Raw genomic sequence first — 16,380 nt, forward strand, 5'->3', positions numbered from 1 at the left:
TCCGCCGCTACCGGGTATGGTCCTCGGGATTGGGCGTTCCTATTTGATAGGCTTCTGACGGTCGCATACAGCGCGCCACGAGTAGCTGTAAGAAGCCGAACGTCGGTGCGGCTCTATACGGCGCCTGCGCACCGACGTTCGGCTTCTTTCGGCTAGTCGTGATGCGATGTATGCGACCGTCGGAAGCCTGTTGGAAGCATGTCAATCAAATAGGAACGCCCAGTCCCGCAGCCCATACCCGGAAGCGGCGGAGAAGATCTATCTCTAAAACGGTAAGTACTGCTTCGATTTAAAAAAAAAAACACCCGATTCTGCTTCCCAAAATGAGCCTCAATCTAATGTTAAAAATTGAGTTTTTGGGTGAACCTCCACTTTAAGAGAAAAAACGGTTACATAGGCAATGGAAGATAAACATATTATGGTAGAATGCGGGAACATCTGCGAACAGCAATATTAACAACATTTTATAATCATATTGTCTAAATAAACAACGTATGTATTGTCTTCTCTTATTTTTGTTTAAGACTTTTTGATATTTATTAATTATTGATGGATTAATGAAAGATAATAAAAAATCTTCGATTAAGAGCAATACTTATCATATAGCAAATAATAAATAAAATATTAAAAAGGGGGGGGGGGGGCGGTAAAAGAGTATTTGTAGCTGCTGACTTTTAACATTTTATTTTTCCACGGAACTCCACTGCTTTCACACTGGAGCGGGCAGGTGTTGACGGTAAAACACTGCTAGTTTTGGAAGCGCTTAACTGTCACTCTAGCGGCGCTATTTGGCTGCTAGTGGGCCACTTATATCCAAGGTAGCGGCCAATGAAGGGGTTAAATACTCCTGTGTAGCGCCACCACAGAATCGCTTTGCAGGCACTTCGGCAGTGGTGCCCATTCATTTCAATGGGCAGGAGTGGTGGAGGAGCGGTATACACCGCTTCAAAGATGCTGCTTGCAGGACTTTTTTTAATGTCCTGCCAGCACACCGCCTCAGTATGAAAGCACTCGGTCTTTCACACTGAGACTGCAGGGGGAGCCTGAAAAACGCCCAGTGTGAAAGAGGTCTAACTGTTAGAATTTATGAGATGAAGGGGGGGGGGGGGGAAATATCTGCATTGGCCAGAGAAAAATCCATATTGGTCTGCTCTCGCAGATAGGTTATGAGACTCCTAGGATTAATGACCTCCTGCAATCCAGCAGTTCCCTGGGCACAGCTCCATTCACTGGATGCAAAGGTTTCCATCCCAGCAAAAGTATAGGACTCCCTGGATTGGTGGCTTGGCCAAGACAGGCTCACGTCGGATCCTCCCTAGGCCCAGTAAAGATTACTACCGACTAGGGGTGCACCAAATGGAAATTTTGGTGCCGAAAATGACAGTTTTTAAACAATATTTATATTTTGTATATATAATTTTATATTCAACATCATCAATTTAAACTAAAGTGGAGTTCCACCCAAAAGTAGAACTTCCACTTTAGGTACTCCTCGCCCCCTTACATGGCACATTTGGCATGTCATTTTTTTGGGAGGGGGGAGTGGATTCTTTGTTTTGAAGGGGAATTCCTGTCCCACTTCCTCCTTTTGCTTAGTTGACTCCTCCTAGGTGCCCCCTCCCTCTAGGCCAGTGGTTCTCAACCTTCCTAGTGCCGTGACCCCTTGATAAAATTACCCAAGTTGTGGGGACCCCTAACAAAATTTCGTAGGGTTGTCAGCACCCAAGGTAAGACAAGTAATTTGCGTCCCTAACCCACGGACATATAGCGTTTCCCAAGTCTCTTCCACCCGTACAGTATTAAAACCCCTTGTGGAACATTTTAGGATGTACCACTCTTTATCTTTGTTCTCCTTTCTTTCCCTTTTATCTCTCTCTATCCTAATTTCTTGTTTTTTTCCCCGTTATCCCTCTCTAGCCTCCTTTCTCTCCCTTTTTCTTTGTTCCTCCCCCTCTATTCCTCTCCCTTCCATGTATTCTCTATTTTTATTCCTTCTTTTACTCCCTATTTGAGGGGTGGGGGAAGTTGGGATGAGTGGCAGTGCTGGCGGGAAGTTGGGATGAGTGGCAGTTCTGGCGGGAGTTCTGATCAGCCAACTTAGGTGCTCTTGATCAAGGTCATCTGCTGATCTGAGAACTGTAGTGATGACTTTTATTGGCAACTATAATCACAGGTAGTGTTATTCACTGTGTCTTTGGCTTTACTGTGTCTCTGACTTTGCGGTGTCTCGCAGCAGTGACACATATGCCAAAACCAGGAGATGGTCTCCTTCAGCCCCTCCCACTTCACATTCCTCACCAGTCAGCTGACCTCCGGTCTCTGCCCCCCAGCCATGCCATGAACTGAATGGGCGGCTGCGAAGGGGCCGAGTGTGTGGCCGCGGTCTCCAGGGACAGCCCTGCTGGGCAGCAGTGAGAAGCATGGGAGAGTGGTTCAGGAACAGCCAAGGATTGGGGGACCCCTGGCAAATCATCATTCGACCCCCAAGGGGGTCCCGACCCCCAGGTTGAGAACCACTGCTCTAGGCGTTCTCCTGGGGCATGTGACAGGTCCCAGAAGATCGGCTATCCATTCCGAGAGCGCAGCGCGACTCACACATGCCATGCCATGAAGCCACAAGCTGTCACGGCCAGGTGCTCACCGTTTCAATGGAGGGGAAGAGGATCGGGCCACCGTGCGGCCGCATCGCTGGACTGTGGGTCAGGTGAGTGGCCATTTATTGAATATGAAAAAGTGTAGCGCTTATTTTTGTGAAAAAAAACAGGCTTATATAATCAGTCAGCAAGATGTATCCAGCTGGTCCTGAATCCACATATCAGTGAGCACAGCAAATTCCAGTAAACACAAGGAAGTGTAAATACATGTAGTCTTGTTGGAGCCAGAGATACAGTAACCACATAACATGCGTAATGGGGGGAAAAAAAACTGTGTGATACCGTACAAGGTAGTATTTATTAAAAAGATTCAAAAAATGAACACTCACATTTTTAAGAACATCATGGGCATATCACAAAGTGCAAGAGCAATGTGTGTGTGAATGGGGCAAGCTGACGCGTTTCAACTAAACAATCATCTAAAGTGGCCATTTATTAAGTCAGCAGCTATAATTTTTGTAGCTGCTGACTTTTAATAAACTAAAAATAGCCTGGAACTCCGCTTTAATATGAATTTATTGTTGCCTATTATTGGCACCTTTAGTGCAAGAAAGGTCGAGGAAAAATGCAGTCTGTAGTCCATCTCTTGTATCAGGACCGCAGTCACTGAGGTCATCCTCAGGCACAAAGGAATTTTACTTTATACAAATACGCCACAGGGTGCCTACACTTTTCCTTTACCAGCATTATTAGTTTGTGGAGTTAAAAGCCTAGTCACAAGTCCTGTGCCTTGTAGTTCAAATTTGGTTCCACAAAATGCATATTTTTGGGGGATATTAATGCCTACGGACGATGTCATTTTCAAGAAATCGATGCAAAGATGCGGCAATTAGCGCTGTAATAAAATGTGAAAAATATGTGCCTTGAATGTGACCTATTGGGGGTTATTTACTTAAGTGCATTTGTAGTGCAAAGTGGAAGTGCAGTCGCTGGATCTGAGGGGGACATGCAAGGAAAATAAAAAACATAATTTTAGCTTGCACATGATTGGATGATAAAATCAGCAGATCTTCCCCCTCAGATCTATAGCGACGACACTTGCAGTGCACAGTGGATTTGCCTTTCATAAATAACCCCCATTGTATATTTTTGGCTCATATAAAGTTTTTATTTTTTTATATATACAGTCCTGATCAAAAGTTTAAGACCACTTAAAAAATGGCAAAAATGTTTTTTTTTTTTTTTTTACATTGTTGGATCTTAACAAGGTTCCAAGTAGAGCTTCAACATGCAACAAGAAGAAATGAGAGTGAGACAAAACATTTTTTGAGCATTCAATTAATTGAAAATAACGAATAAACTGAAACAGGCTGTTTTTCAGCTGATCAAAAGTTTAGGACCACATGCCTTTAAAAGGCCAAATCTGTGCAAAGATGTGGATTTATTGTCATTTTCTGTCAGGTAGTCTCACGTTGTGATGGCAAAGGCAAAAAAACTCCCTTTTTGAATGTGGTCGGGTTGCTGAACTGCATAAGCAGGGTCTCTCTTAAATGATCCTGAGGGTTATGGAACAAAAAAGTCAAGTGGAAGACCCAAATTGGCTGTCTGTCAAGACACTGGACGATCCTCGACCCAAATTAAGGCCCTTGCTGGTGCTGACTGCAGCCCCATAACCATCAGAGGGCATCTGAGACTGAAGGGCTTCAAAAACAAAAAACTTCTTCAAAAACCTTGTCTCCTTGCACGTCACAGAACTGCTCGTTTGGACTTTGCAAGAGAGCACCAAACATGGGACATTCAAAGGTGGAAGAAAGTTTTATTCTCTGATGAGAAAAAGTGTAACCTTGATGGTCCTGATGGTTTCCAACATTACTGGCATGACAAGCAGATCCCACCTGAGATGTTTTCTACACGCCACAGTGGAGGGGGCGCCATAATGGTCTGGGGTGCTTTTTCCTTCAGTGGAACAATGGAGCGTTAGGAAGTGCAGGGGCGTGAAACGGCCGTTGGCTATGTCCAGATGTTGCAGAGAGCATGACTGAGGGCCCTCGTCTGTGTGGTAACGACTGGGTTTTTCAACAGGACAACGCTACAGTACACAATGCCCGCAGGACAAGGGACTTCTTCCAGGAGAAGAACATCGCTCTTTTGGCCCATCCTGCGTGTTCCCCTGATCTAAATCCAATTGAGAACCTTTGGGGATGGATGGCAAGGGAAGTTTACAAAAATGGACAACAGTTCCAGACAGTAGATGGCCTTCGTGCGGCTGTCTTCACCACTTGGAGAAATGTTCCCACTCACCTCATGGAAACGCTTGCATCAAGCATGCAGAAACCAATTTTTGAAGTGATCAACAATAATGGCGGAGCTACCCATTACTGAGTTCATGTTTGGAAGTTGGATTTCTGTTTTGGGGGGGGGGGGGTGAGGTTTTTTTTTTTTTTTGGAGGTGTGGTCCTAAACTTTTGATCAGCTGAAAAACAGCCTGTTTCAGTTTATTTGTTGTTTTCATTAAATTGAATGCTCAGAAAATGTTTTGTCTAGAGGTCGACCGATATATCGGTCGGCCGATATATCGGCCGATATTTGGCCGTTTTTTAGAAATCGGCATCGGCCGATTATTGTAAAAAAATCGGCCGATTTTCAGCTGCCGCGCTAAACCCCGCTCCACGAGAAATGAATCCTTCAGCCACGCTGCTGGTAGCCTGCGCGCCGGCCCCTCCCCCCCCTACCTCGACGGGCTGTAGCAGAAAGCAAACTTGTCACAAGCCCGAGCAGCTGCAGTAGTTGCTTGTCTGCGCGAAGAGATCACAAAAGCTTCCTACAGCCCGTCGAGGTAGGGGGGGGGGGGCGGGGCCGGCGCGCAGGCTACCAGCAGCGTGGCTGAAGGATTCATTTCTCGTGCTGCTGGAGACTGGGGTAATGTACAGTATTCCTATCATCTCTGATAGGTGCCTCGGCTCTCTAGTGATTGTTCTCCAACTCACGTGGGAGCTCACAGGTGTCATCCAATGGACAGTGCTGGAGGGAACAGTGTGTACATGTTAGAGCACACACCTCTCCTGTATACACACTCATTTTATATATATCCATCCCCACCCACGGCCAGCTCCATCCATCCATCCCCCTTCACAATACATCCCCCACCCACGGCCAGCTCCATCCATCCATCCCCCTTCACAATACATCCCCCACCCACGGCCAGCTCCATCCATCCATCCCCCTTCACAATACATCCCCCACCCACAGCCAGCTCGCTCCATCCATCCATCCCCCTTCACAATACATCCCCCACCCACGGCCAGCTCCATCCATCCATCCCCCTTCACAATACATCCCCCACCCACGGCCAGCTCCATCCATCCATCCCCCTTCACAATGCATCCCCCACCCACGACCAGCTGCATCCATCCATCCCCCTTCACAATGCATCCCCCACCCACGGTCAGCTTCATCCATCCACCCCCCTCTACAATGCATCCCCCACCCACGGCCAGCTCCATCCATCCCCCTTCACAATACATCCCCCACCCACGGCCAGCTCCATCCATCCACCCCCCTCTACAATGCATCCCCCACCCACGGCCAGCTGCATCCATCCACCCCCCTCCCTCCATCCACAGCCAGCACCATCCATCTCTCCCCCTCCACAATGCATCCTCCACCCACGGCCAGCTCCATCCCTCCATCCCCCTCGACAATGCATTCCCCACCCAGGGCCAGCTCCATCCATCCACCCCCTTCCCTCCATCCACAGCCAGCACCATCCATCTCTTCCCCTCCACAACGCATCCCCCCTCCAAGGCCAGCAACATCCAGCCATCCCCCTCCACAATGCATCCCCCAGGCACAGCCAGCACCATCTTTCCCCCTCCACAACGCATCTCCCACCCACGCCCAGCACCATCCATCCTCCTCCACAATGCATCCCAATCCAAAAATCGGCCCAAAATATCGGCCGCAAAAATCGGCCTCATATATCGGCCATCGGCTGCCCCGATTTCTAAATATCGGTATCGGCATCGGCCAGAGAAAAACCCATATCGGTCGACCTCTAGTTTTGTCTCACTCTCATGTCTTCTTGTTGCATGTTGAAGCTCTACTTGGAACCTTGTTAAGATCCAACAATGTAAAATATGATTTTTTGCCATTTTTCAAGTGGTCTTAAACTTTTGATCAGGACTGTATAATATATATATATATATATATATATATATATATATATCTCTATATCTCAAGCTGCTTACCTAATGTTCACCATCTAAAATACTCTTCCATGACCCATGTGCTTGTGAACCAGCAACATTTTCTTTATAATTTTACCATACATTTTAAGTGTTTTTTCTATTTTTATTTTATTTTTTTTATCTAGGTGTTACAAGTGATGTTAACATGAGTGATGCCCTTGAATTTGGAATTGATGATGACCTGGAAGGCTGGTAGGTTGTCTGCTTATTTATGGTTTTTACAATGCCTCAAACTCCATTCATGCAATCTTGCATGCAGTATTTTCATAACTGTGGAATCTTCATTTCCTAGGCGTACAAGACATAGACTAATTTAGTCCTAAACCGTATGTTCTATGCGGGCAGATGCTTTCAGGTGATTGGACAGTGGCAAAAGTGAAAACTTCAGGGACATCCCCCATTTACCTCTTCCCAAGCCAAGCTAGCCTCATTTTTTCTCATAGTGTTTTTAGTCTTTAGACTTTTTAACCACTTCAGCCCCGGAGGATTTGGCTGCTCAATGACCAGAGCACTTTTTACAATTTGGCACTGCGCTGCTTTTTTGGAAAAATCTGTTTTATTGGTTTTCAGAACACAGTACAGAACATGCATTGGTTATGAGGGGTGTATCTGTCCTTTCCCTGCTGTGGTGAATTTCAACCCAGTAAAGGTGTCCAACACAAACCTTTTCCCAAATATGTGGAAAGGGGGAATGGGATCTTCATTTGGAAGAGTTTTCAAGCCCGTTGCTGTTGGTGGGGGTGCCAACCATGGATCCTCTGGCATCCAAGTTCATTAACAAACTTAACAGGTTGTCATTAGGGATTCTTGAGCCTCAACAAAGGGTGCTTTAATGACTGTGGGACCTGTTCCCCTGATGAATGCTCTCTGCCCCTCTCAGCTTCTCCCATGTCTGCTCTGTGGGATCGAAATGGAGGACATTCCAGTGAGTCTCACTGTATTAAACTGGACCAGGCATACTCACTCCTGGCCCTTCTGGATTGTCCAAACTTTCTATCCCAAAGACCAGTTTACCATCCTGCCTCTCATGTGCTGGCTTTAACGGGTTGGTAATCCCTAACCTCTTTAAGACTGGGTAGTCCACTTTCCAGAATGTCTACCATTGCACCTAGAAAGCCTGTTTTTGCACAGAAAACTAAATGAATGACCTGGCTGTGTGGGCGGAACCCCGCACAGCCGTGCTGTTTTCAAATGACAGTGGATGCGGGGAGAAGACCCTCTACCCACAGTCACAGGGAGGGGAGGGAGCAGGGGTAGAGCTGCAGATGCTGGAGCACGGTACAGGTTCCAAAAGTGAACTTAACATTTAAAATGTATTAAAAGGATATCGGACAACTTTGATGTTGACTTCCTGCTGTGTTTGTGGACCATAGGAGAGTTCCTTTTGGCACCTGGAGTTCCAAAGATTTGGAGCAGTAACATTTCCCTACATGTCTAATGTAGTGCTCTTTGCATCTTCGACGCCTGGGAAAACTCAAACGGATTGTAGATTAAGCTACTGCTTGTCCCAGACGGCCACAGTAGTAAGGATCAACCCAGATCCACTCTTGGCAACCAGGTTAAACAACAAGGTTAAAGCTAATCTCCAGCTTTTAATGAAGTTTAAATAGTTTGTTTGGACCAACATGTTCGCATAAAACTATTACCTACACTGAACAGATGCAGTGGCTGGGAGTGCTGTATAAACAGTATTTAGCCTTGGCTATATACATTATAATGCTCCATTTTTTTCCCTACAGTGGTATGGGAGCTTCCCATCCTGCTTCCAGAATAAAATTGAGTCGGGCTGAGTGGTACTCGGCCATTCACAGAGAGCTTTGTATTTTACCAATGAATACAAAGCTTCCTCTGTCTGAGGCAGAGATCGTGGTGTCATCCGCCAGCCTCTCTGCCTCAGCGAATCAAAGGAAGCGTTGTATTCATTTGAGGAATACACAGTCCACTCTGAAAGGCAGAGCAGCTCAACTGAAAGAATTCACTGGATATAAGAGGTCAGTCTTTTGAATGGAGCACTAGTTAACGGATGAGATGTTCCTTATAGAATTTATGTAAGAAGCATGTCATTATACCACTTTTGTGAGTACAAAATGTTTTAACAAATGACCCCAAGTGCGAAGGAATCGAGAAGAGGCATTCTACTATGCAATAATACAGAGGCTAAAACGGCGATATAAACAAGACCCACTTGGCAGGGTGATCCTAATGGAAGTGGCTAGCAGTACAACCCAGGCGTCACCCCGGCCCTCCCAGCTCTATACAAAAAATAAAAATGGGGGGGACAAAAATTGTAATTTCAATTAATAACCAGAATATAAAATGGGTACCGGCTTATAAAAACAAGCATTCAAAAAAAAGTTGATGCTTCACAAACCTTTTTATATAACCAATAATATAACAAGCTCGAGAGGTAAAACATACTGGCTTAACGTGCACTACAAGGGTTTCAAAAACATGGAAGTCCCAAAATTGATAAAAATATTAATATTAGTCACTGGACTCCTATATGATATGAGAGAGAGAGAGAGAGATATATATTATATTATATTATATAAAAACATGGTTCCCCGGGCCGTTGGCTTATTTGCAGCCGGGCCGTGAAGGCTGCACTGTGTGAGGTGCGGAGGCAGGCAAGCAGAGAGATGAGATCATCTGTCACCGCCCGCCCAGCATTAACACTATTCTCCTTCACTGGCCTGTCCTCATCTGGTACCAGGCGGCAAACCAGAATTTGGTGGCAGGTGGAAAACCACATTTCATATTACACTGTAATGACAGAAATGTGCTTCAATCATCCCGACACCATATCGGCCATTGTGCTGTGATGATTGAAGCGCTAACACCAACCATTTCCCTGACCAAATTGCCAGCGAAAAGCCGCATAACAACCAAATGTATTTCAAGGTGCTTGTTGATCCCTCTAGCCGTTAAAGAACCCAAACAATGAATCCAAAGGGCTTCCCGACTGTAAAACTTTCTATACTTCCTACCAGCATCCAAATCCCCTGTGATCACTTCAGTGCCAAACACTCTGAGACTCTTATGTTCCCCAAAAATACACGTTTGGCATGGCCAAACATATAAGAGACCACAGTGGCAGAGAAGGCTTTTCCTTGCTTTTTTCCTTCCTTCCTTCCTTCCTTCCTTCCTTCCTTCCTTTTCCTTCCTTTTCCTTCCTTTGCTTGCTTTTCTTTCCTTCCTTCCTTCCTTGCTTGCTTTTCCTTGCTTGCTTTTCCTTGCTTGCTTTTCCTTCCTTGCTTTTCCTTCCTTGCTTTTCCTTCCTTGCTTTTCCTTCCTTGCTTTTCCTTCCTTGCTTTTCCTTCCTTGCTTTTCCTTCCTTGCTTTTCCTTCCTTGCTTTTCCTTCCTTGCTTTTCCTTCCTTGCTTTTCCTTCCTTGCTTTTCCTTCCTTGCTTCCTTGCTTTTCCTTCCTTGCTTCCTTGCTTTTCCTTCCTTGCTTCCTTGCTTTTCCTTCCTTGCTTCCTTGCTTTTCCTTCCTTCCTTCTTTGCTTCCTTCCTTCCTTCCTTCCTTCCTTCCTTGCTTTTCCTTCCTTCCTTTTTCTTTCTTCCCTTGCTTTTCCTTGCTTGATTGCGCTTGCTTTTCCTTGCTTGCGCTTGCTTTTCCTTCCTTCTTTGCTTTCGCTTGCTTTTCCTTGTTTGCTTGCTTTCCTTCCCTTGCTTGCTTGCCCTTTTATAAAAAAAAAAAAATGTGCTTTTTTTTTTTCCCCCCCTTCTTTCCTGTGCCACATGTGGTGTAGCCAACTGTGAACCTTGTAAATGCATCTAAAATGTCCTTTTTGATCAAAAAGTGGACATAGGGGTTTGAGGTTCGTGTTCTTCTGGGGTCTGACTCTGCTAGGAGCAATTATAGTGTCTTCACTCCCTAGACTTCCTAAAGACGATGCTAGGTCTGTTTAGAAATGTTACCTGCATGCAGCTGCACAGAAAATGCACGGGGGTGCCACTCTTAATGGCACCCCAACATGCTGCAAAACGCAGGGGAAAAAAGGTGTTGGGACCTTTTCCCTGTAGGCAACGTGGGCACAGCAGCCTATTCAAATGAATGGGCTGCTGTGCCTGCACAGATACGATGTGAAGAGCCGTATCAATATGAACTGACCCTTTGAAGCCCTAGTCCAGGAATATCAAAAATTCACCATTGCAGTGTGGCCTTACTAGCAAACTGAAATGACTTTCAAGTGTGCAAATAAAAGGGGGTGATATTTTGATGTGTTTTTAAGATCATGTAACCAATGGGTCAAGATTTTGTAATGTTTTTCCTCCGTTGGAGACTTGCATGTCTTGCAGACCATGCTGAATTTTCTTAATCGTACAGTACAGGACATGGTCAGGTTCAGGAATAACTGGGTTATAGGCAGTTACTTTCAGGTGATTAGAAACTGCCAAGAGACTGTGGAGACCCCATATAACCCCTCCTGCTCCCAGCAATCCTCAGTTCTTTGCTAGTGGCTTTAGATGTTTGATGTATCCCCTCTGGGTGTATTGTACAGGTTGGTGCCACTTTCTGAAATTCTTTGATTAACCTTTCTTGCTGTATTGTGGCCACAGCGGCATCTTACGCAGCTTCCAGATTGATACTGTAAGGCAAGCACTTTTGGGACTGCACCCTGACCCTGGCCTGTAAAGTTGATTTAGCCATTGGTTTCTGCGTTAGGGCCCACCTTGGCAAGTGGTGCAACTTGTTGGTGTAGCCAAAAAGGTGTTATACAGGTCCAGGGCAGAGATGATTCGTACCAGTGTGACCCAGTCCATAAGACACCCTCCCCTAAGGGGGTATGCCCTTCTGAAGTGGGTGAATTCAGGAGTATTGAGGGATATTAAATCCCTTTGCTCCCTTGTGTGGAACCGCTAACCAGAAGCATAAAAACTACTGTCCTCAGGTGCCTCACTGCTCTGAGGATAGGGTTCTTCTGTAGTCCTGCACTGTGAATGGGTGCCCCAGCTGTCCATGTCCCCCTCCCCCTTTCTTGGACATAGTTGTCAAGTACTTGAGAATCTGAGCATTCCGTATAGAATCCACCAGGTCAATCATTGCCTCTCCAGTAAGGAGATTTTCTGGCTTTGCTGCATATCAAGGATGCTTTATTTGTACTTTCCCACTTCTTCTCTGCATCATCGTTTTCAGTTTTTTTTTTTTGCCCTGGGTGAGCAACATTTTTTATTTGTGTTATTTGCCTTACTGTTGATAGCTCATTCTGCCCAGATTCTGTCCTGCGACATTGAGCAGAAGGCTCAATATTTGCAGACTTTCAGTTGGGAAATCGACCTCCAAAAATCTGCATCGACTCCTACTCGTTACTTGGAGTACCTAGGCCTTGTCTTGGACATTGCACTGTTTCTGGTATTTCACTAGCAAAAATGTGGTCGCTGAGATCTGACAAGTACTCTATTGTCTTGTAATCGACCCTCGGTTTGGTTTTGCATGAGGGTCCTGTGCTGATGATTGTCGTCTTTGATAAGCTGCTGTATGGCCATTTTCTAGGAGTAGGAAATTGGCAAGCAAATTTTCTCTGTCCCCAGCTGGACTAAAGTGGACTCTAAACCCGAAAGAGTTTTGGGACATTTACCTGAGATGGGGAATGCCAGACATTGATGTCCTGGTGTCCTAGATTCAACCACAGGGGCGCTTACAGTGAATGTGCTGGGAGGAGCAAAGAGTTCAAGGTTAACCAGAAATTACATGCAAAGTAAGGTTATCTAAGGAATCTGGCAGGGAGGCGGCACAGTCAGAAGAGCCACAGCCAGGCATCACAGAGACTCCAGGTTCAGGGATTATTCATATTGTACCCCCCCCCCCCCAGATACTGTCTGGTGGAGCTTAAATCTGGTTCTTGGAATACAGTACAGGACAGGGGACATCTTCCCTCTCTTTGGTGCTTGCTTGCTACAAAGCTGAGGATTGCTGGGAACGGTAGGAGTTATATGGGATTCCTTCATTTTTGGATGTGTCCACATTAAGGTAACGGCTTATCGGGTTAATCTCTCCAAATGTACTGAATGAATAAATGAAAAACTTATATAGCGCGGCACATGCGAACTGAATCGCCTCTGGGCGCTTGATGTTTTGTGTCTCATGACATCAAAAGAGCAGAGTTTTAATCTGTCTTCTGAAAGTCAGGTGGTTTTCCTCCAACCGAACGCTGGTTGGTAAAGCGTTCCATAGTCTCGGACCTTGAAAAGCAAACCTTCTTTCTCCTTTAGACTTGTATTTGGTTTTTGGCACCTTGACCAGATTTTGGTCAGTGGATCGCAGAACGCGATTAGAATTGTGGGGTTCTATCTTGTCGCAAAGATATTGCGGCGCCTTCCCATGGATGCACTTATGTGTCAGGCAGAGTGCTTTAAATACAATTCTGTCTTTTACTGGCAACCAGTGAAGGGTTCTCAGCGAAGGTGAGATTGATTCCCATGTCCTTTTCCCAGTCACCAGTCTGGCGGCCATATTCTGTACGACTTGCAGACGAGCGATTTGGTACTTTGGGAGCCCGAGGTAAAGGCCATTTGCATAGTCCAGTCTGGAATTCACGATTGTTCCCACCACGACTGCTACGTCTTCTTTGGGGATAAATGGAATAAGTCTGCGTAGTAGGCGCAACAAATGGTGCGATCCGCTGACTACTGACCCTATTTGTGCGTCCATTGTCATGAAGGTGTCAAAAATGACTCCTAGACTTTTGACTTTGGAGCTAGGGGTGATGCTTTGGCCCAGAATGGGCGGCGATGTCCAGGTTGTTGCCAGTTGACTCTTTCGGCTGGCGTGAAACATAAGAAGTTCTGTAGTGTACTGCACTAACGATTCATTTCCCACAAGCCTGGAATTCAATCTAGGCTTGGTATTGCCTGGAGCGGGGAAACTCTATCATACTGAGCATTAAATTGGCCCCATCCCTTCACAAGATGTACTATACCAATTACCCACAGGCTTTCTCTCCCCCCCCCCATCATGCAATTTCTACACACCTGGGCCCCATATCGTATCTCTCCTTTTTTGGCAGGGTCCAGGCTGTTAAGATGCCTATTCTTCTGAAACTATTATTCTATTTTAGGGATCTCCCCTTATGTCTCCCGCCAGATGATTGATTTGATACAAAGAGATGTGAATAAATTAATTTGGCATTAGGCAAGATGGTGTATAGACCACGGGCGGTTAGGGTTGCCAAATCTTTGGCTTTACTATCTTTTGGCCAGGTTGGTTCCATTGGCACAGTGACATGCCCCTGGCCCATGTCCCTGGGCTCCGCTTTAAACGTATTTCCACAGTTCGCCCTAAAGACATATCCTCCAGTCACGCTATTCCTTTCCCAGAACAGAATTTTCATAAATACTTACAGGTTAGGCAATTTTTTTGCCACCCATTTCAGCTTGAACAGGCCTAGCATGAATGCCAATTTTGAACGTCTGCATGTCCTTCAAGAGAGTGGGGTACAGTTTCTACTATGTACAGTTACCTTATGGGAAGTGTCTCCTAGCCAAGTCCTCAGCGATGCTTGGCTGGGGAGGAGGAGACGGGCCAGAAAATATCCCCCGAGGACTGGTTAGATATGATTTCTAATGTGCATAAATGCACAAATTCCATGGCAGTGAAAGAAACGGTTGTCGTACTCCACACTATGTGGTATTTCACACCTTCAAAATTGCACAGGTTCTACCCCATGGTCCCAGAAGATTGCTTCAGGGGTTGTCCAGAGAGGGGTTCTTGCCTAAATATTTTTTTTTAGTCTCTCCTCCCAGAACGAAAAGTGTATCACACTATTTTTGATACTTATGCCGATTTATAACAGAAAATGTGAACCCTGGTCAGTGTATAGACTTGCTACTCCAAAAGTATCTAGTAGTAATTTCGATACTCTTTTTTTATATATTTATCCCATTTTATTCTATTTTCTTCTGGTATGTTATAATATATTAAATTTTTTTGCTCTAAGCAGCTACTTGCATTATTATTAATATATATATATATATATATATATATATATATATATATATATATATATATACATTTTTTTTTTTCTGGGCTATGGATAAGTATCTTTTGCGCTCTACATATGAAACATGGCTGAGACAATCTAATGTGACATTATTTGAATGTCCCCATATAGGCCATCTGGTCATATACCAGAACAAAATGTGTTCTAGAGCTGATTGCACCGTTTCGATACTCGCTATGTACACGTTTTTGTATGTGTCTTATTCTACAATAAAATCAGTCATTGGTAATTAAAAAAAAAAAAAAAAGTAACTGCCTATAACCCAGTTGTCACTGAATCTCTGTGTCCTTGACTGTATTCCAAGAATTGGATTTTAGTTAGGTGTAAAAAATCAAATTTTGTCCTAATGTTTTTAACGTCCTAATATTTTATTTTTGCCTATAGTGCTTTTAACCACCTGACTTGCAAAGGTTGCGATACCCTCATTGGATTTAATTTATATTCTGCAACACGTCCCTATACACACCTCCGGGGATTATTCTGCCTCCTTAAACAGCACCTTTTATGGTAAGGATTTTTTTTTTCTTTGAAACCCTTTAAACCTGCTACAATTTCAGTTCCCAAGCTAGTTTAAAACCTTTTCACCTGCACTTACAAACCTATATTGACCTGTATGTCTGTGGATCTTAAACTTCTTCGGTTCAAGAATTACTAACGACCTCAATACTGGACACTTTAAACCACTTCCTGCCCAGGCCATCTTTAAGTTTTCAGCGTGGTCATATTAGTCATGTAATGCTGTACCCAAATAATTTGTTTTCCTTCTCCTTTTTTTTTTTTTTTTTTTTTAAGCTGGAGTTTTCTTTAGGTTTTATTTACTGTATTTATCGGCGTATACCGCGCACTTTTTTCCCCCTGGAAATAGGGGGAAAATCACGGGTGCGCGCTCTACGCTGATGGCAAATCACGAGCGCCCGCCGGAAATCACTGAGCCGTCATCTCCTCTCGGCCCTGACTCAGCTGTCACGTCACACACGCACAGTCCCGCCTCCGCCACCAGCATTGGACCAGTGTTCTGTCTGTCACAGGAGATGGTCCAAAGCCGATGGCGGAGGCGGGACTGTGCGTGTGTGATGTGAGAGCCGAGTGGAGATGACGGCTCGGTGATTTCTGGCGGGCGCTCGTCCCCCTCCTTTCCCTCCGAGGTATGCCATAGGTACGCGCTACAGTCTCGGCCAGCGCTGCCCGCGTTTAAGGGTTTCCTTACCCTCCCCTTCACCACAGACTGCTGAACATATAGAAGCCCCAAGCCGCGCTACAGTCCTGGTCAGCGCTGCCTGCTAAGGTACTGTGTATCTGTATCTCCTTGAACATAGGAGCTGCTCTCTGAGTTGCTTGCTGTACATTGCTGCTTATCTTATTTTTAATTTTAACTGCATTTACTATTTGGACTTAAAAAATTAGTTTTCCAGAAAATTCCCTCTTAAAATTGGGGTGCGCGTTATACGCCGATAAATACGGTAATCCCCACTGGGTTTTCTTTTAGGATGTTTTTTTATTCAGCCAAAAAAAATAAAAAATGCTGAACATTTAAA

General features: G+C 45.0%; 1 protein-coding gene across 1 annotated transcript in view; it reads left to right on the top strand.

Annotated features, from left to right (window-relative positions):
• The window catches only part of OIP5 (Opa interacting protein 5), an 82,179-nt gene that overhangs the window by 879 nt on the left and 64,920 nt on the right, over positions 1 to 16,380 (top strand). Inside the window, exons 2-3 of the mRNA XM_040353340.1 lie at positions 6,967 to 7,033; positions 15,230 to 15,352. Of these exons, the coding sequence (XP_040209274.1) occupies positions 6,967 to 7,033; positions 15,230 to 15,352 (190 nt within the window). The remainder of the gene's footprint in view (positions 1 to 6,966; positions 7,034 to 15,229; positions 15,353 to 16,380) is intronic.

Source organism: Rana temporaria, chromosome 5 (assembly GCF_905171775.1).
Source record: "Rana temporaria chromosome 5, aRanTem1.1, whole genome shotgun sequence".
NCBI classification, from domain to species: Eukaryota; Metazoa; Chordata; class Amphibia; order Anura; family Ranidae; genus Rana; species Rana temporaria.